Source organism: Grus americana, chromosome 7 (genome assembly GCF_028858705.1).
Source record: "Grus americana isolate bGruAme1 chromosome 7, bGruAme1.mat, whole genome shotgun sequence".
Taxonomy (NCBI): Eukaryota; Metazoa; Chordata; class Aves; order Gruiformes; family Gruidae; genus Grus; species Grus americana.
Genome location: NC_072858.1, coordinates 30004728 through 30027198, shown reverse-complemented (window position 1 = coordinate 30027198; position 22471 = coordinate 30004728). Strand labels below are relative to the sequence as shown.

At 34.8% G+C, this 22471-nt stretch overlaps 1 protein-coding gene across 3 annotated transcripts in view; it reads right to left on the bottom strand.

Annotated features, from left to right (window-relative positions):
* The window catches only part of NRG3 (neuregulin 3), a 407103-nt gene that overhangs the window by 227199 nt on the left and 157433 nt on the right, over window positions 1-22471 (bottom strand). For all 3 annotated transcript variants that reach the window (XM_054832690.1, XM_054832691.1, XM_054832692.1), the window contains exon 2: window positions 16523-16652. In XM_054832690.1, the coding sequence (XP_054688665.1) occupies window positions 16523-16652 (130 nt within the window). The remainder of the gene's footprint in view (window positions 1-16522; window positions 16653-22471) is intronic.

Genomic DNA, 22471 nt, shown 5'->3' with positions numbered 1-22471 from the left:
TTCAGCATCTTGTATAATTTGAACCAATACTGCAATAAGGAGATAATGCTCCTCTTTTTGAGTCCATTTTAGCAAAGCTTTTCTCTATCACACTAGATCAATATCACATTGATACATACTCTGCCAGACCAGCTACGATATCGTGTTCTTCTGCTGCTCGGTAATATGAACTGATTTAGTACATGTAGCTGAAAGCTTTTGCAACATGTTGAATGATTTATAAAACGAATGGACCATTGGTCTAATAAGACAAAAATTATATAGACCCTGGACAATGCAGTAACATGAAGTTCCAATGATTTCTACACTGTTTTTTGGTTAGCGAGTCATGCGGACGCAGAAGCAATTTAGCATGAAAGTAGCACCACAGATTTATGGACAACATTCCCTTATGCGTAATTTTCCTCAGCGCACAAAGACTTCAATGGTGCTTGAATACAAAACCTTCTATATTTAGGCAGTTAGGCTTATTTAATTGTTGCTGGCTTATTAATTCATCTCATCCTAATTTTTGTTTCCCATGTTCTCTGTATACTAACTCATCAGAATTCTCATTCTCCATCTTTTCCTCTGGAGTTCTCAAAGATGATCAGCATGTAGTCACTCTGCTGCCCTAACCATGCCCCTCAGACATCAACCATAGTCTTTACTGGTAATGTTGCCCACCTTTTCTTATGACTTTGGCAAGACAATGTTTCAAATGAACTTTTCCCACTGGAGGGGGCAGGGGTGTGTGGAAATCTGTTTCAGATGTTTTTAATATTTCCCTAACAACATCACAGAAAACCTCATTTTTAGGATCTGGTCATCCTCATGAGCTCTATCAGGAGCTTCAGTCACACTGAGAAATGCAAGCAGAAACTTGAAAATTCCTTCAGAAGGCAGTCTGGAGCAATGCTTCATCCAGGACAGTCATTGTAAAGCGCACTTTACACTGCTCTCCTCCAGACTTCTAAAATGGTAGTAGACCCAGAAAGCCAGAACCTCGTTGTTATCCGAATGGAATCAGAAGGGTACTTAAAGATACAAGAAGAATGAGAAAAGGGAGACACAAAGAAGAAGGGCAGAAGTAAGGGGGCAGCATGACTCAAATGTAGCCCCTGCATAAAGTGCCACTCTGCAGCATCAAGAGTCTGCCAGAACGATCCCACCAATTCCAGCCCCCTAACCTTCACTTTAGATATTGGATTTATTATTTTGGCTTTTACTTTTCAAAAATAAAAACAACAAGAAGAAAGGATGGAATAAAAAACCTCACATACTTTTGTATGGTATGAGGCCAAAGGAACAGGGCCTGTCTGCAGGATGAGTAAGATCAAAGTGAGGTTTCACTCCATTCCTAAGTTTTTCTTTCTTTGGTAAGATGCTTTAAAAAAAAAAAATTGCCTAACCAATTTGGGATGAAGCATCATAGGATAGGAAAGGGACAGACAAAGTGCCTGTTGCAAAGACCTTATGCATTCACTAAAAATTACTACTGTTTTCTAAGAAATACACAGTACCTGATGGAAAGAAGCTAACATCTCTTCAGCCTTTCCAGTTAGCTATTACTTTAGTTATAAGGTATTTATCTGCTCAGTTTGAAAAGTATTTGGTTTCCAGGATACTACTGAGATTTATTCAGTCATTGATGCACTGAACTCCAAGCAGGATGCTTCCTGTAAAAGAACTAGCAAGTATATCATCTGAAAAAAAGATATTGCACAGAGAATCCAGTTGACTCCTGAAGAGATAATGAGGCAAGTTTACAAGTTTAAACTCAAAGTTAGAAAAAGGGTTTTCAGACAGTTTGAAGCAGAAATCACAATGACAACAAATTCTGTCACATGCATATAAACTTAGCTTTCATCAAAATATGAAGGCTTTTAATACAGATCATGCTTCATTAAAAATAAAGCACAATCCCACACAGCTTTAAGAAAACATCCAGTATGTCTTATAATTTATCTTGCAGAATGTTTTTTCTTTGTTCCAAACACACAAATATACCTTACACCCAGTTTTCTTTCTTGATATCATTTCTTTAACAGCAATACATTTTTTTGTATCACAGCTTAGCCATCAAATTGTTTGTATTCAACTGAAGAACAGAAACTACAGACTTGACTACAATATCCAACACAAAATGAAATTCAAACTTGTTCCTTGAATATACTGATATGTTTAAATTATCCACGTTTAAGGACATTTTTATAAAGGAAATTTTAATATTGTCCAACTTAAATTGTTTTGCTATATTTTGTTCCAAGAACAAAAGATTGTTACCATGAAAGCTAGACATTGTGATTGAAGATCCTGAGTTTTCATCTATTGATTTTGATTTAATTTGTACTTTTGAATCTTTTTACAAAAATATTTACAAAAATGGCAAAAAAATTTCACAAAATTTGTGAAGTTTGTATTTCCTTGCAATTAATCTCAGTGTTGCCATTTCCATTCAAGGTGTAAAGGTTAATTAAAATCATTCAATTTCAGCTTGTTGTAAAAAGAAATGCAGTGGCTTATTGTGTACTCAAAGTTTATGGTTTTCTAGACAATTTTAATTTTGTTCCTATTGCTGTATTGTTGCTGTTCCAGTATGGAGGCCTTGATCAGGACTACTATGATCAGCTGAATACTGCAGAAAAATCGCACACCAGCTCCAGCCCTCCTAAACCTTGCAGGCTCTGTGCTCTCAGGGAGGGAAATGCAGTATTTGCAGGTCCTTGCCAGGAGAATAAAGGATATTAAGAAACACAGACTCACAGGTATGCAGAAAGCAACATACATCAGCAACCTGACGAGGTCAGGACAAATATCCTTTCATATCTAACATCAGCAGAACACAATAATTAAAAATACAATAATCTGTGCAGAGCCATTCAATTTTCTATTTGCATTTATTTCAAAGCTCAGACAGCAGTAAATACTATAACTCAGTAAGACCAAATTTTTGTTCATGTTCGGTCATCTTTCTGGAAGAACATGGTGATTTAATAATCAATTTATATTTAATATCCAGTGCTTCTTTTGCATCTTCCAACAAGAGTAAAATAAATATTTAGTGATACGTTCAACATATAGAATTTAAAAACAGCAGTTTAAAGCTAGATTTCATGTTCAACAATCACTGCTGATAAAAAAAGAAGGCATAATAATTTAAATTAATTTGGTTGTGATACTTCTCAGATATTTAAAATATACATATTAAATAAAATACTATGGCTCTATTCAGAATTAAAGCTCTGTTTAAAGACACCCAGCTAAAACTCTGCTGAATGTTATGGTACTTTTTAGCAGACACAGTAACAACCTTCCACCATAAGGATTTTCTGACAAGTGTCTAAAACATCTATAGTGTATACACTAATCTATTTGTAGGGGTTTTGTGTTCTGACTTGCTCAATTCATATTCAGAGATCACAAGCAATACGCTAAGATATGCAACAGAAAATGGGATATTAGGATACATGGGGATCCTCAGATTTGCTTCCAAGGGGAACTGATTCTGTGTTAATGGAGATTGAAAACACAACAGGAAATTACACATTTACTCCAGGGATGATCACCTTGGAAAACAACAGATGAGCAACAAATAAAACCCTACATGATATGTAGGAGTCATCATTGCACAATTCTGTGCTTTAAGAGTTTAGTGAGAAGTTAGAAAAAGGTGGTATTTTGATTCTGCCTTTTGTCCTCTTTCTGTCGTTTCTCAATAGGGTTTTTTGTTGTTGTTGTGTTTTGGTTTTTTGTTTGGTTTTTTTTTTTTTTTAAACACAGATGAAATGTTTTACTAGCTAACAGCATGCAGAAGAACTCATCTCACCTGTCAGGCAAAAATAGGATTTGAAAGTTTGATGGTTTAGAGTTCTATTATAAAAATACAGTTACTGGTACTACAGTTACCATTAAGCTTTAAGTAACAGTCACAATGCTGTTGGTTTTCCTTCGACAAAAAAAAATATTCTTGGTTCAAAAAGAAGAACTGGGGGGAAAACCAAACAAAAAAGCCTGTTCAATATACAGAAGCTGAAATTGATTAAATAAGCTCAAATTTTCACTGAAGACAATTTCATTTGAGAAAATAAAACTGATTCCCAAGAGCTTTTGAAGAAAATATTCTGAAGCATTTTATTGCTTGCAGTCATTCTTTACCTCGCCTTTATTATTTTAGCATTCCAATTTGAAATATTTTAGAGAATGCAAAGATTTTTTTTCCCCTCTATTAACAAGCATTTTTATGCAGACTGACATCTGAGTGACTCTGAAAGCATCAGCTGATCCTACACCGCACAGACAGCGTTAGTTCAAAGTAAGTTTTGTAGTGTGGTTGCAAAGTTAGCACACCTCAAATTGGAAAGCAAGTGTAACAGCCACATGGCAAATCTGCACGGATGCAACCAACAGCAACAAACAAGAATGAATCAGTCTATCTTCTGCCCCAAAAGTGATATAAACTCTTTTCTAAAACCACTCTCATGAGTTAAACTTACTTAAGCTTTGTAGACCCAGAATGCAAGATGTGAAAAGCACCACTTTTGAGGTAAGACTGGAAAAGTTAGCCTCCACAAAGGCATATTGTGTGGAGGAAAAGATTAATTTAAATAAGCTGTAAAAAGAAGTTACAAAAAAAGCAGTAATGTTTCCATGATGAACAGAACAAACAGTAATAGGCTTGAACTTCTGCTAAAAAACATTAGACTGGACCTGAGAAAAATCCTTCGAATGGAAAGACAAGAGACCACCCAAATGTATTGCCTAGGAACATTATAAAATCTCCAAATCTGAGAGGTCTTCCAGAGCAGGTCAGACAGAGATCTGTCAGAAGTTCTCTGCCTTTGTGTGATCATGAATTACATTCCCATACCCTTTTTAAGCCCAGTTTTCTAAGATTCTATTAGACATCTACCAAAGATGACAGAACCCTAAAGAGAAGAAAATTCCCATTAATGGTGATAACCAAAAATAAAAATAAAAAAGGCATAATGAATGAGACCATTTTTCATTGGCTTTATTCCTCAGGTACCTACTGCATGTCTTGCTTTATGTCTGTCATCGATTAATTTTAAACACCAAAGTGATTCTAATAACATAACATTCCCCTTATTGAAATTGCAAATTCAGTATTAATCAGAGATACTTAAGAGAAATGTCTATTATGATGTCTACTATCAAAAAATGTTCTCATAGTGCTGGTCTTCAAAATCCCTCCTCTGGTTCAATGCACATGGACATTCATAATATATTGTGGCACCAATACCCATAATTTTCAATAAATGCATAATGAAAACAGGAGTTCACGTTTGGACTCTGGTACAGGCTGAGAGACTGGGAAAGGGTCCCATCCTACCCAGAATGGCCTTAAAGACACCAAAAATCTTGAATGCTTCTGGCTGTGTTTTCATTACTCAATAATTCGTAAATCTTTCTCAAAGCACTTACAAGCCCTACAAATCTTGGCAAACTAGAAATTTATTTTATACCATAAACTAACAGTTAGCTCTGCTCTTTGTTTTTTTTCCTCTTTTCTCGCTATTCCTTTATGCAAGAATGTGGTCCTCTATGGTTTACAAATTCAAAGAAACCAAAAGCCTTGGGGTTGTGGGTTTTTTTTTTTTTTTTTTAGCTGTAAGAGGACAAAATAACAAGCTTCTGCCTTTGAATTTCTCACAGGTCCAATTTTAATTTGAACAGAAAAAAAGAAAAAAAAAAGTGTGTGTGGGGAACCTGTAGAGAAATAGAAAAAAGCTAGTTATTTAAAAATCATCTGATTCCATCCTGCAAAAACAAGAAAAAAGTATAGCATAAATAAAAGCATATCAAACATCAGAAGCTTGCTTCTATTTTATGCAACTCAAAGTAAAAAAAACTTCCAAGATAAGTTCATACCAAGTCCCCACCCCTTAAAATTACTACTAATAATTTTTTCCTTTGCATTCATGTTGGACAACTTTAATATAAAATTTCTGATTTTCAGGGCATAAGGCAGCAAGAGATGACAAGTGATCACTTTAAGTCTAATTATCCCTAGCTACTGTTCTTCAAGTTGCTTCTTTATGTGCGAAATTAAGGACACAAAGAGAAGAGGGAAGACTGGCTGGCTACGCATAACCAAATATACAGCAATCACTTGTAACTGAGATTGCCATGACTGAACAGAACAGAGAACTGCTGGGAAAGAGAGCGTAGGCAGTTGTAACATTTATCTGTTTATTTAAACTAATTATTCAAAATATATTCTAATGTAACACAATGGAAATTTCAAAATTCATTCAACCCCAGTATTCCTACTGAAATCAGTCTAGGGCATAATTAAGTACACATGAGACAAATTATGAATGTGTAACTTTTAGAAGTGACCAGAATCTTAGTTTCAGATAACAACAAACCCTATTTAGAAGTTATTCTGATAATATCATGGTGAGGTATAAACTATAAAATCATATATATAGTCATATCACAGCCTGAAGTAACTTTTCCTTGTCCAACAGCTATAACACTACATTAAATAGCACACATCAGAAATTTGTTTTCTGCACTATTCTATATTTTATGGTGTGTGTCTATTTTCATACATTGAGTGCCTATCAAGGCAAATATATATTTATATATATTTAAAATACATAAATATCCTTTTAACAACATTCTGCTCTAGACTATACCAGAAACTGTATCTGAAAGGTAAATAATTGAAAAGTCCCTGAAGAAAGATGGTCTTAATGCTTTTTTGTTTCTAAACTGGCTACTGTGGATTGAACTTCCTTGAATAACATCAAGATTTAAGGGTGAAAAAAACCCCAACCAAAACAACAAACTTACTTATTTACTGGAATAGTATCCCTGTATAAGTCTTCCAAAACTATAATCCCTTCAGATCTCACTTTTTCCTCATCATAGCTGTGCATCTAAATGACATCGTAAACCTGAGATGCCACACAGGAAAGAGCTGCGAACAGCAAGAAAGAGTATCTAAAATGTCTCCAATACTGTAGATCAAAATTCCTTTTTCTTACAAATTTTGAGGAAATTCATAGATAGTAGCTTTTTAAGTTTCAGACATCTGTACTGCTTTCATGAGTTGCAACTTCAGAAGACTTAAAAGAAACTGTGTTTAAAGGCAATAACGCATCCCTCTGTTTTTTCAACAAGCTCGATGACAGGCAAAAACGCTTTCCCCAACTGTTTACTGATAATAATCTCCCATGACGTCCACCATAATAATCCAGACTGCAAAACAGGCAAACCATAATTTTTAACTGTTTAACTTAATTTTTATACAGCCTTTGTCATTTAAAGCAGAGGCTTGCCCTTCAGACCTAATTCCAGAAATAACCTCTGACTTTTGCATTCCTCTGTCATATATCCTTTGTATTTTAATAATGCGATTAACAAGATATCATTGGCACATCATAACTATCTTAAGCGGCCAGGAGTTTGACCTCAAATTTGTATGCTGATTCAAGCAGGAGTCAAGTTATTACTCTAGGCTTCTGACACTAGCCTTCAACAGTGTAATTCTTATAAAAACTACAGTTTGCTATCTAACAAAGTGGTTGATAAGGCACAAATACAGCCCAAAAGATGTTTCATTATAACCTTCTGGAGATCTCTCTGAATACACTTCATATAAATCTGCTTCTTATACCTGCAGACTTTGGCAGGTTGCTTCAAGAGTTCACCCCTGTCTGCACTGGACTAACTTCAAGGAACTTGTTTCAAAGTCAAACGATTTATTCACTGCTAAACACTACAGTAATGGGTACAGGATAAAAACCAGAATACTTATCTATTTAACATAACTCATATATAACAGTTTACCTGTCTAAACTTAGATACCTCAGTTTTCATAACAGTACAGAATCCACACATTTTTGCCTCACTTCCCCTCTCTTCCTGTTTGAGATAGCAGGAAGGGCTTTCTTTGCAGAGTAAGGGACAGAGGAAACAGGTGGGTTGGTTTGTTCTTTTTATTTAGATTAACCTAGAGTACTGGTGGATTAATGTTTTGGTAGTTAGCATTTTTATATAGTTGCCATTTGTTTCTATTTAAATGACTCAATAGTCCAGAGTTTATTTCTTCTCCTAGCAAGAGTTTTTCCAGCAGATCTTCTGGGAGAATGTCTGCAGATAGGATTAGATTGGAAATGCTACTGCTTTCAGTGTACTTAAGACACTGGCAAGGATGAGAATTTAAATGAGATATTTCAGATGTCTGTATTACGCACTTCACAAATTCCTTCTTGCCTAAGGGAGCTAAAACCAACAATAACAACCACCACCCTAACTCATTTCCAAGTTAACTTAAAAGCAGAGTTTCATCGCAGAATATTTGCATATGTTATCTTCAAGACAGATGCAATATATATCAACGATATTTGCACCCACACTTTTTAAGGTTTTCTTTTCTACAAATACTTTGTAATATAAAAGTTATACAATCCTTTTTTTTTCACTGGCAGGTTTTGCAAAGCAAGGGGGAAAAACCCAATTCTTATAAATTGATGGAATATTCCTTTGCAGAGGAAAGACTTTACCATTTTATATTTATCCAATTTTCAGAATAAACCTCTTCATCTTGTATTCAGCTTCAGACAACACGTATCGAGTAATGGCTTTCTGCAGGTCACATAACTTGATTTTTCCTTTAGAATTAGGAAGCAGGAGGCAGTTTAGAGGCAGTTTCTTCTATTAACAGATCAACTTTCTTCATGGAAGTTTGTATTTTATATAGAATGGATTTGAGTCATCTCTACAAGTGGAGATGTGCTATACAAACAAGGTGCCTTGCTAACCTATAACGACAAGACACAGCTTCAGAAACATGTGTAGGCACAAGAAAAGGTGGTGATAAAAATTTAAGTTTTCTTTTCCAGCTTTAAGTATTCTTGCTAGTGAGACATGAGAATAAACGCTAGCACAGCATTGCTTCCTAAGCTCCCACTTAGGTGCCAAATCAAGAAATTCAAGAATTATTAGCAGCCTCAAGAAAAAGCTATCTTAGCTGCTGTGCCAGCAACTACATTTCTTTCTTCTCTCTACTGAAATTCAAGGTCATAGCCCAACCCTTACTTCAACCATCTGAAGGGGTCTTGCCAAATGCAAAGGAAGCTGAATTAGGTGTCTCTCTTCCAGTCCTACAGACAAAGATGGTAGCTTACTTAAAGCTTCCAGAAATATTTTTGTTTCACTCACATTACTGGTTGTTCTAAGAAATGATACTTCTCTTATGTTTGGGAAATAACTGTGTACATATATAAATGAAAGAATTAACACTGTTTGATTTGACAGCTAATTACCTGTGAATTAAAAATGTGTGGCTTAGGGGGAAAAAAAAAAAAAAGCAGGCAGAGTGACATGCTAAGCCTGTAACTATGTTTTCCCAAGCTTTATGTTAACTGAAAACAGATTTATATTAGTCTCTCAGTTTTCTGAGAAAAAGAAATGCATTCCACAGTTTTTCAGTCCTCTATGCTGACAGAAGTTTAAAATGTATACATTCTCTTAAGCTTCAACATTTAACTTCGGATACATAGCTATGCAATTTCTCCTTCTCCCTCAGACTTTCAAGGATATTAATTTGAATAAGGATTTCAAACAAGATGAAATGGACTACTAATTTTATTTTATTTTTATGGATATTTGCTTCAATCACATGAATCACAGGTGAATTCAGTTAGTGTGTAATTTAAGTATCTGGACATGCATTTTATGTGTACAGTATTGTGGCTTATACCTTATTGCTCTGACTGGAAAAGTGCATCTTCATCATAACCTGAAGCAGGAGTGTAAATTTCACAACTTCAAAAGATAGAAATGGAACCAGAAAATCATATTTTTTTAGTAATCAAAGTTTTTCAAAGGGAAATTGTTAGAAAATCTGGCCTAAGATGCTCAGCAGAAAGCAAATAAAACCTGAAATACTATGAATACAGACTACAGCATCTTGATAAAAACTTAAAACTATCGCTAAATACAAAGCTTTATTTTATTCTGTATTTCTTTTTACCATTAATTTATCCTCCCCCAAATAATAAGATTAATACAAGCTTGTTTTTCAGAAAACGTTTAAGGGGGATAAATAAATTATAGATGTTTTGCCAGTGACTTCTCTGGTGCATGGAGATGCTTGAAGGAATGACACTATGTGAACAACAACTATGGTAATAAACACAGATTTATTGCAGTACTCAAAAACTTAAGCATGTGCTGAAGGATGAATTTTTGTAAACACATCAAGGGAAACGTCTGTCATGATGTTTGAAATACAGACTGTGCAGTGCTGCATTAAAACATTCCATTTTGCAGATATTTGAAAGCAATTGAATTTTGCAAGACTTTTCAATTTGCATATATATATTTTTCAAGCTGAAAGAATTTTCTACTGCAAAAGTTACAGAAGATTGAAGAAGGTAAGTATCTGCTAAATGCAATAATCTAGGGGAAAATCTGTAAATAAAAAACACGGCAAAATAAGAGCGTTGAGATTGTGAAAATTAATCAATAATTTAAGTACTTTGACAAGAAGCTTTCTCAAGAGCCTCCATCTTCTGAATGTTAAATTATGAAAGCATGAATTGGGTGTTATCGAATACAGCCATGTTTAGTGTGCATATCACATAGCATGTCTTGCACTATTTCACCAGGGGAAGATGTTAAAAGACTATCTTTAAATTTAAAAACTATTTGTTATTTATTGAATTCTTATACCATAATATCAGACTTGAAGTGTTTTTATTTTAGAGGACTATTAGGAAAAAGAACACGGATAACTTAGAAAGTACTGGGTTTATGGAGGTGAAGTTTAGTATTCGGACAAAATAATTTAGTTTTGATTCTGATTAACTGATTCTAATTAAATGAAATCAAATGAGATTACAGAAAATTTCAGACCAAATAGTAAAAACCATACAAGATTGGGTACTACCAAAAAAGTTACAATACCTAGGTAACAAGTACAAGACCTACAGATGTCTTGGGCTTTTCACCATTTCATATTGAGGTTTAGAAACCATTTTTCTTCATGGTTCATATCTAAAAAGACTTAAAAGGATAAAACAGCTCTGTGACAGCGAAGCTATGCAACCTCTTCCTGTAATTTCAAGGGGCAGGAGTGTCGAAAGAGAATGCACAGAAGTGGTTTGGGGGTGTTTTTTGGTATGAAGAAAAAGAAATACCTAAAAATAGACAGGCAAAGCATGAGGTTTTCCAATAAAAAAGGGAAAAGCAGTCAAACTGCAGAGTTGTTATTAATGTTACGTAAAGAAATAAAGGCTTTTACTTATTTGTTGTTTACTAGCCCTGTCTTGAGCATTTGAATATGGCCAAGCTGATTATACCCTTGGGATGTGTAGTCCACGTGACAGACGTCTTGGCCAGAATTTCTGCTTACTGGCCTGAGTTTTGAGAAGTATCACAGCCACAATGCTTTAGGCACACAGGCTATTTCATTTGAGCTAACAGAAAGAACCACACTGCTGAAGGCAAGCACGAGTTGTAAAAGCACTGCTGAATAAGCAGGTGATGTAATAATAATGCAATGTGATACCTATATTAGAACATAGTTGCTTAACAGCAGCTTGGATCTACCTAATGTGGTATTTCAAGTTCACCTCAGCTCTTCTAAAGTAAACATGAAAGTAAAACGGCAGCATTTCCAGCTAATGATGTGTGCAACGATGCAAATATAATCTAGATGCGTGCTACAGCTATGCTTATAAGCCAATAATTTTCACCACAGGAGATCTGTTGATTGCCCTTGACATGGAAAGTATCCTAAATTTTAAGCACAGCTTTCTTCCTTCTTTAAACTCTTGTAGCTCTATGTTATGTTATCAGCTTAACACAATGGATTATTTTTGATGAAACTAACCTTGTAATATTGTGATGTCAATTAAATGTTTTATTTATTCAATGCTATTCAATAGTGAATAATTTTCTGGGTTTACTTTACTTACATGTTGAAAGCTCTCTGGAAAAGTGTCATTGTGATACAAGATGGGAGGAACACATGAAATGGAGTAGCTGGTATTTTAAAACACCTAGGTCAGACTACAAAAGCCTAGATAACAAGCCACGTAACGAAACCAGGGAAATTATATTCTTACCTTTTTAGATTTTTAACTTATGGTTAAGCGTACATATCATATGCCATGCTCGGAGCTGTTCTCAAGTCCAATCTGTTTGATCCCTTTCTTCTGCTTTTATTGACAGCAAGGGCTCTATGCCTTGATTACAGTTACTCCAATGCAAGAGTGTCATGGTAAAACCTGACAGTATATGAACATTTATCCACACTGGACTTCCATTAAAAGGGAATTCAATCCTTCTGGTCTCATGACCAATTTTAAACAAAGCTGAGCAATACCGGTATCATTTTTTAATCAACTAAGTGTAAGAATGGAAATGTTTACACATAAAACCGAGCAAGATCACCAAGCTCAAAATTCATCAGAACAAGATGGATGCATCAAAAGTCGATTGTCCTATTAAATCTGAAAACGCTGGGATAGTAACCACAGTAGTGCTCTTTGGATGGATACATACAACCTGCTCTAATTCGGTTAACTGGGAATGATGGTTTGTTTACCATGCATTTGAGAATCCACTCTTTCACTCTCTGTTGTTAGAAAACTTATTCAGGTTTTATACTGCTTGCTTCATGAAGGAGAGATGAAAGACAGGAACAATGGACAAAAGGAATATCTCATCCAACATACTCAAATTCATCAAGAGTACATTAGAGTTCATTGCCAACACCAAGATTGCAGTGCATACACAACAGTCTTAATGGCTACTTTCAGAAGAGAAATTTAGCAGTGCAATCCTCCTCTCTCCTCAGAAGGTTTAGCCACTCATTCATCTAGCATTTTCCAGTCCTAAATGGGTAATCAGAATAAAATGAAAGGACTAAAAAGAAAAAAAGCGTAGAAGGATTCACACAAAAACCCCACCAAAACCAACCAAAACTCAATCCCAAAAACACCAGTGTGACTTAAGATAAGGTCTTTGAAATAAAATTGTTCAGACAAAACCTAAACTTCTTTTTTTTAAAGCCTGCATTATGTAACACCCTGTTAAATGCCAATGTGTCAGTGTTGACTGTGTACTTGATTTGTTTTGTGTAAATAACAACTAAAAGCATGCTCACTATTGAGCCTAAATTCTCAAGACAACAACAAGAAAAAAAAAAACACAACAGCATATGGAGGAGCTAAATATGAAGTTTCCCTACTGTTGACCTACCCTATCCTTAAAATAAGGTCATGTTAAACCATTCACAAAAATAAATACTGAAGTCACACCTTTAAAATAGCACAAACAACATCCAAGGTATCTTGCTTGTTACCTAACCACGTGGGAGAACTCTGCCAGTTTACATCCCCAGGCAAATTTTCACCAAGAGACAGTGAGTATAATATAGAAGTTCAAACAAAAATGGAATTACAGAATTTGAAACTATAAGCATTCCTATATTTTTTTCCTCCAGTTGTCAACTAAGCTAAAAAAAATCCCATGACTTCAGGACACTTCCTCTTGAGGTGGGTAAGAACGGAAAATGCACGAGCAGGGCTGCTTCAGACCTCCTCATTTACTGTACTCCCAGTGGTTTCCTGCAACATGGCCTCCCCTTGCCCTTTACCAAGCATGCATGCTAGTTCCACTCTCCACAACTACAAGTTCAAACTAGATAAGGCATGTATCTCACAAAAGAGAAAAACCTATAGAAACAGTGCTTTACAACATCCAGTTGCCAATATCATTACTGACTGTTGGGAGTTCGACATGTGCTCATCTCTTCCTATTGTCCAACAAAAACATGATGAATTTTGTCAACTCTGAAAGGTGCTTGAACTGCCAGTTGAGACTGATCGCACTGACCATATGGTTCATGCGGATACAGAAGAGGTCCAGGATGCAATTCAAATATTTATTAATTGCTATCAATTTTTTTCTTTAACCATCATTAGAATATTTGTCCTTAAACACGTACGCACAAGAACAACTGCACAACTACCTAAGCATATCATCTACTAACACTCTTTAAACCCAACAAAGTGGGATGAAAGATTTTTGCTACATCAAGGTCTTCTATCTGCAGCTGTTCCACACGGCAAATTCCCATTTCAGTAAATTGGTGCTCTGTTCCCAGAACAAATGCAAAAATCAAACTCCCAATGGGAATACATAATGCACCCTGATTCTAACAACAAAGTATCATTTCATTCTCTAAGTCTTCATAATTCTGTATTCAAATTATTCTTTTAATTGTAATGGGAATTCCATAACCCTTTCATTCTTAGGGAAAATTACTTTTTTTCTAGTTAGAGGACAAATACAGTACATCAGTATTGTATTTTTCTATATGTGTACATTCTTGCTGCTATTTCAGAGCATGGTTCTGGGCTACAGATAGGAAAACACCTGCATCCCACTCACTACAGCACTAGCCCTGATGAAAAGACTTAGTCTGTTACCAAAGTACAGATACAGAAGGTCATATTAAAAGGTTTCTCTTCATTAATGACATACATATCAGTATCATAAAAGTGATTCTGAACAAGCTGCTGTTTGCAGTGTTGAAGGTCCTTACAGCATTAAACAAAGCATTAAAACTAGTTTAATTACCTTTTAAATTATTTTCAAATGTATCTTCTCTTGCCATATGCATTTTTATTGCCTTACACATGTCTTTTTGTGTTGCACACTTCAAAGTACCCACTGAAATAAGCAGATGTTTAATGCCCAAAGAATGCATCGACGCCTGAAACTTGAACAAGCAATGCAAATCTGTTACACACAGGAGCTATCAGATTCACCAATGATACCTGTATTTCCCTATGGAAGAATTACACAAGAGAAGGTGATGAAAAAATTTCACTCTGCTAGAAAGCATGAAAACTCAACACTCTGGCTTGTTTAGTTAAAGGGAAAAGCTTGGACGGAAAAGCTTCTAACCATTAGTCGAAACTGCAGCATTAGAATCACAGCAAATTAAGAGGAATTTGTCAAACGCAGACAACAGGAAAGATCTTGAAAGTCAAAGTAACAACAACAAAGACAGCTCTCTTACGAGATATACTACTGTAGATATTTAAAAGTTTAATTCATACAGTTTACTGAAACAGTTTGTTCAAAGAAATTAGCTAATAAACTTACCAGCCTAATTAAATATTGTCATATATATCAATTTCTCCCTGCTATTAATCTATATCAGTTTTGTCCAGATTGAATACTCTGACAATGAAAAAATGTTTAAATATTTGAGTGATATAATTCCCTTAAGAGCTCATGACAATTCTAAGAAAGACTGAAAAATCACACACGTGCTTTCAGAAAAAAACCAACAAAAACAAAACTGTAAAGTTTTATAATAGAGGTTGAAATAGTTAATTTTTCCATGATTTCCACTCTTGAAATTAATTTAATAAGCGTGCCATAAGAAAACATAAAATAAAGAGGGGAAATGAATGGTCACTGAAGCATATACAACTGAACGGGAGAAAATTAACAGCATATTATTAAAAATAAAAATCTTAGGAATATTCTTCTGATAAGCAGACTGTCATCAATCTTTAAATCCATGAATTTCCTACTTTCAAACCAGGTGCATTTGATTTTGTGACTTTTTTCCTCTACTTTCAGTGAGATTTAGCAGCTTAAGTCCCAAAATCATTCAGAAAATCTTCTGAGTATCTTAGGTGCTTTTTATTGTTTATATTAGAGATACCTATATATTTAGACGCTCAGTTTAGAATTTGGGCATAGAAGCATCTTAGATATATCTTCTGTATGCCAAATACAGTATCTTAGGACTAGATTGAAACATCACAAATACAGGTTTTCCTTTTGGACCACTTCTATTTAAAAGGTTGTTTGAATAGTTCAGAATTTTTTATTCTCATCTTTAGGAAGATGTTACAGTATTCCTTCTGCATATCACTCCCTTTTACTGGCCATTACATCTAGAATAATTGCAGTTGGTGATCTGGTTTTGCTTTCTGATATTCTTTTAAAAACATTAAAGATAGTCATAGACTTTAGAAGAAGTTCAGGAGCATAAAACTGTACCAAAGCTATATAACAGGTTCAGGTGGCTAACACAGTCCATTTTATCTTTCAGTAATTAAAGTTAAGAAACCTTAATTCTTAAAACTACTAACTGAACAGCTGCTCTTCTCTCAAGGAACAGTTATTGTCAAAGCTCTAGAAACACTTCTGGTATGTAGAGGAACATGAGATACGTAAAAGGTGTAAAACCCAAAACATTAATCCTAACTTGTTAATATGATTAGAAAATAGAATAGTGAAGGTTTTTCTTATCTATAGAAGTAATCAAAATGTTGCTTTTTGTATTTCTGTGTTTGTATTTACACATATTGCAGACTAGTAAAAAACATCAACTGTGAGGGATTCAATCAAATTGGACAAATTCCATTGATTTATAACATTTACAATCTGAATGTGTATTTTTTTCTAATGCTGTCTCCCTTGGACAGAATACTTTTTTTTTTTTTTTGCAACTTCCTCACAAATGACTTACCGGCAGTGTTTATGTGATCCTGTTAAGGTTTCAATCACAAAGCATTCCCCTTCATTGAGACAATATGCAAGATCCTTGTCTTTGCATGGCTTAAAGTGCTCAGATCGTTCAGTGGAATACGTTGTAGTATCTATGGAGAGAACAAAAAAAGGAAAGAAATGCCTTAAGGCTAAGTGCTGAATGTTCTTAAAATATATCTTAAATAAATTTGACCAATTGGTCTCAGTAACATCAACTGATCAAGACAGACAATTAACAGAAAGCAAAAGCAATGGGCAAGCAAACTTCAACATGATTGCAATATTACCAGCAATCAAGCTTCTTAAAAAGATTCACAAAAAGAATCTTGTATTAGGAAACATTAGCAGAAAAACAAACTAGAGTGCAGCAAAGTTCAGTATGATTTCAATCACTTCCAGTTTCCAAAGTATGCCTTCTGAAATGTGAACACACCTATTTTGTATTCTTTAACCAGAACCAACAACAATTTTCATCTTAATACACTGAAATATGGTTTTAAATACAATACACAACTTTTTTCATGAAAAACAAGCAGAAGTAGTTGATATAGTAAAAACTTAAAAACCCCTTATAAACCCCACAACAATGAAAGAAAAAACAAAGCCAAAACCTAAGGACAATGCTAATTTGATTCACCAGTCAAATCAGCCCAGAATTTAAATGTAAGCAATGCACCATTGATTGTTTCATTTCAGGTACATCATCTATAGGTTTCTATAGTCCGTCCGAACAACCCCGCAACACAGTTCAAAAAATTGATTACGGTTTGGACTGTTGGCTGTAACTTTGGAATACAAAGTTAGATAATGAGATCTGGAATAGGCTGACAGCATGTCAGGGTGAGCTCTCATTCCCTGTCTTCTAATATATCTCTTTAACCTTTCCAATCCAGCTGGATTAATCAACAATAAAGTGAAATTTTCAGAGGAAGATGTCTGACTGACAGATATTTTAATTTTCTTCACTAAGACAAGGATTTTTCTAATTAAGCATGATTTTCAAAGTAGGCAATAATTTCCATAGAGCCACAGGTCAATCTTCATATACAATCTTAATTCTCAAAGTTTTAATTCTTACCCGCTTTGTGGGGACAAAGACCAGGTTCCAATATACTAATACATATTAAAATTATAAGAGAACCTTTCAGTATATACCACCCACACTATCACAAGATATTCTGTTGCCTGCTGTCAAAGCAATGAAGCTGTGCTCAATGCACGTGGAACTTTGCACACTCAAAACTATGTAAACACATTAACTTGCTTTTTGCTCATAACTGGAGACAAAGTAAATATCCATCAAGCCAACAGCAAAGTTGAAATCCAAAACACTGAAATACACAATAACTGTAAGTATGGTTCTGCAAGAAAATTCAGATAATTCCAAAAATCTTTCAAAGTAACTTTTTTTCGGTTTTAGTGTTTTTTAAATAAAGTAGTGGTACAGGTTTTCCTTGTTATCCAGACTAAGCGAAGAAAGATTGATAAAACAGATTTGAAAAGAATAAAAAAAATCCACACCCTAATCTCTGTATACAACTCTTGCCCCCCCCCCCAAAAAAAAAAAAAAATTTAATTCAAAGATTTCAGTGGAAAGAAAAAAATCCTGGGAATAAACTCCAAGAGTCTCCCTTCAAGTGGTTTTGCAGATTTAGACTGAAAAGTCCTGCCATGTTGCCTGATAACAGCACTTACGAAAAAGGTGCAGGCTGTATAAAAACTACTGTGTTTTTAATGACCACAAGCAAACCCTGAAGAGAAATGTATCAAAATGTATTTTGGAAACCATACAAGATGTTTGGAAATGCAAACAGTGACTAGCACATCACTGTTGACATTTCAAGAATGATCAGGTTTTATGTAACAAATATCTTCGGGTAGGAAAAAAGGTAGCCCAGTTACCTTTTAAGGTCAATTTTACACAGGAGAACTTAAATGACTACTTAAAAATTTGCTCAGGCAAAAAAATAACAGTAATTAGCTACGATATTTCTATCCATTTCAAATAAGGAAAACTGAAGATAATATTATTTGAAAGCACTGGTGATAATTACAGAAGGTAACTGTTTGATGAGCAGCAATTCAACTTGATATGGCTTTAGAGAACAGAACACTTATTTGTCAGCCTGCTCTGAAGAAACAATCTGTGCAAATACCTTTATGAAGGTAGTCGCATTACATAGACCAAAGTAATCCGAGATGTCCCGAAAGGACAAGAGCTAAACTAAGGAGACACGCAGTATCACAAAGAGTGTCTTTGAGGTAGTGACGTACTGAATTCTCAGAGCAGCATCTCAAGTGCAGGATACTCCTGCCATAATTAACTCAAAAATACCTTATCAAGGTCAGCATTTTAAAGTTTTAGATTAAATATATTCTTTAGAGGTTTTGTTCTGTTTTATTTTAATCACTTCTCCGTTCAATATTATTCAAGATTAAATCAAGTCCACAGCAGAAACTTTTGCCAATTCAGCATTGTCAGAGCAGAGCACGTGACATTTCATACAGGCACTGAAGTGCCGCTGAAGATACAGCTACAACATGACTTAATATATATGAGTACTAATGGAAATTACGCAAGTAATTGGATTTCTCTGCCAATATAAATTAACAAACCATAGTCAGCCATTACAGCTAGCCAGCCTTCCAGAACTGGAGTTTCCAACAGTTCCAGAGGAGTGACTGGTGCTCTGCCTATGCAGAGCGATGCAGGGCTGGAGTCCAAACCTTCCCCTCAGAGAACAAGCATAAAGCTGTGATACTTCATTTTCTCCACTTGAACATCATTGGAAGCTTTTCTTACATTGTTTGGAGTTGCATCTCTGGTCTTTCAAATTAAGCACAACAGTTACGAGTAACAACAATGCTGACAGCTGCCTATGACAGCCTTGGAAAGCACTCTTTATGTGGAAAAGTACACAATAATTTGTAGCTTTTTTTTTAAACAGTCTCATTAAAAGTCCATTTTAAGTTATAGCCTTTTCTGTCTTGGAAATATTTGTGCAAGTCTAACCAGGTTGATGCACATGAAAACATCTATCTATGTACAGCTGACCTCTGGTCTGCAATGATCAGGTGTCTTAGCTACAAAGGTCATTCACTAACATTCAAAAGCTCAAAGGCTGTATAACTAATTGATAACCTAGATATCCCTAGAGTTGTTTGGTATTTTCTGCTGAATATACTCACATACAGGATATGTGAGTTTTCTGAAAGGTTACAATCCTGCTGTTACTTCATGTTGCGCTCATGATGAGTCAAACTACAGCTTCATTAAATATTGAAAAACCAAAATCTAAAAACTTGTTCTAAACATTGTTTTCCATTGTTTTGTTCTTTCTGTAACTATGTAGAGACTATATAGTTTTCTTGATTCTTTTTCTAATAAATAATAAATCTTATTGCCTGATTTGCTCCTCTCCCTCCCCCCCTGCTTTTTTTTTTTTATCTCCTAACCAAGCACTGAATTGACTTTTCCATGGTGGAATTCTCCTTCATGGCTTCAGAAGCCTGCTAAGTATGCGCCATTCTATTGTGAAGTTTGATTATTTATTTTTTAAATAACTGATAAAACCTAGGCATTCACAAAATTACTAGTACAGCCCCTTAATTTATTTCTAGCCTTTGAATGTGTGTAACAGACCCAAACATTTATAGGTAACAAAAGAGAACTTCTGTTATGCATTCACATGTCCTTGAATTCAATATGTAAATGCCAATAATCCACAATCCTTTAAGGTGGTCTTTTTTTTTTCTTTCCAATGTCTAAATGTCCAGGTGTTTCATGCAAAAGCAGAAGGATCTATTGATTTCTGCTGGAATCTTTCAAATTAAATTGGAATGAAGAATTTCTAGGCACTTTTGCTCTATTTTTCTTGCCTCACTATCAGCAAAGCTTTACGCATGATTCCCATACTCCAAAAATGGATATACCATTGCCAAGTCTCAGATATCACTGTTTAATCAAGTGCACAAGAACTCAGTTCACATTTCAAAGGAAGGCTTCAAGATCTTCTATTTAGAATCATGGAGTTTGTTAAAAAATGCAGTTGTTTGGCAATGCTGAAGAAAAATTCAGTAGGAGTTTTCAGGTTTGGTGTTTTTTTTTTTTTTTGGTTAAGGTCTAAAGCTTGGCCTAAAGATGTGTTAGTGACTTCGCATTCTTGTCTCAATCTATTTCATCATGTTTATACCAACACAGGATGGCTCATTATAGGTAATTTATTGAATGATCTTCAAGGCATAATATGGATATTATAAATACTGTCTCCCCCTTGAAGGCTACCAGAGTCATTGTTTCCAGTACTATGCTCTGATATTAATAAACCTGTCATTGCACAGTAGAAATGCAGGAAAAGAGAGAATGCCAGATTTGAAATGTCCTGGGAAACAGCGGCATTGGTGGCAGCTGTTTCTGTGCAGACTGCAGCAGCAGCAACCATTCCCACCCGTCACACGTCTCGCAGCATTCTGGCTTTAGAAACAGATTCTACTGGATACATCTCAAAAAGAGTTTTGCGTGCTAGCTTTAAATGATACCCACACTGCATGCACATAATTGTAAACATTTTTTCCAGATAAACAGCCTTAGCTGCTATAAAGAGAGTAAAAAAGAAAAAAAACATGGCCTAGGAAAACAAGAGATGAGAAGATCCTGCTTAACTTTTCTGACGTCACTATTGGAGGGGCATACAAATTCTGTAGCTACATAACAACGCTCGCTTATTAACACAGGTATGACAAATATTCCTCCTTGATAATGTACTAAGTAGTTAAGACACCGTATTTGGTTTAATACCAGAGCTTACACACTGAAAGACTTTTTATTTTGACTACCATTGGGTATTACCAGCTTTATAGATTTAGCATGAACATGCAAATTAGCTCTTCCTTTATTTTGCTATCCATTTATAACTGATCATTTCTCTGAGAACCAGAGGCACCAAAAAAGTGAGATGCTTATTTTAAATCACTGATCTCATTTTTAAATGCACTAGTAAAAAAGGCAGTTACAAATAACTGGACTTCCTCTGACAATGCAACTCCAATAAACAAAAAAAACCCCAAAAAAACCCCAAAACCCCAACAACAAATCTTCTCAAAAAATCCCAACATTTTTTACAATATATTTTTGTATCACTATTGCAGTCTATAAAGAAGGTAACAAAGGTCATTTAATAGCATATTGAGAGTTAAATTTTATGTTCAGTGAAGTCAATGACAAAATATCTACAATGATTCAGCCATTATAACCAGGGCTCCCTGCAATTCTTATAGCATCACATAGTGTTTATCTCCTGACATTTCAGAATTATGTGGTAGCCCTACTAGAAAAGGTCTTGCAAAAAATGAAAATGACAAGCAGAATAGTTTATATATTAATTTGTTTACTCACAATACCTTGAATCTTAAAAAACATATAACCTAAAATGTTTATTCCTGTGCTTTTAGAAGTAAATGAAAGGTGGGTAGGGGGAGAAGACACCAAGCCCTTACAAGATATTCATTAAGGGAGAAGGATTGGAAAACTGTAAGTATTACTTGCACGTGTTTATTATGATTTACGATAGTAGCTCTTTCTTAAGTTGTCAAAATTTGTAAACATTCGAGACATGCTCATTTTTAATGTAAACCAGAGATCTTCCTTTGTCAGTGCTAACTGAACACTTCTTGGTGGTAGCCATGGGAGACTGCTGTAATAATAATCTAGTAATGAATTATGAACAAAAACTTAAATATCTAATAATTAAAACTATTTTTTAAAATGGTAACAGAGATCTTGTTCTAAACTTACTTGCAACTGTTTGTCTATGATTAAAACCAAAAACTTAATGAAAATATGAAAAGTATTTTATTGCATTTACAGAGACAGGTTTGTATTAACTAGCAATCAAGTTCTGAACACTGATCATTCAAACAGCTATCCCTT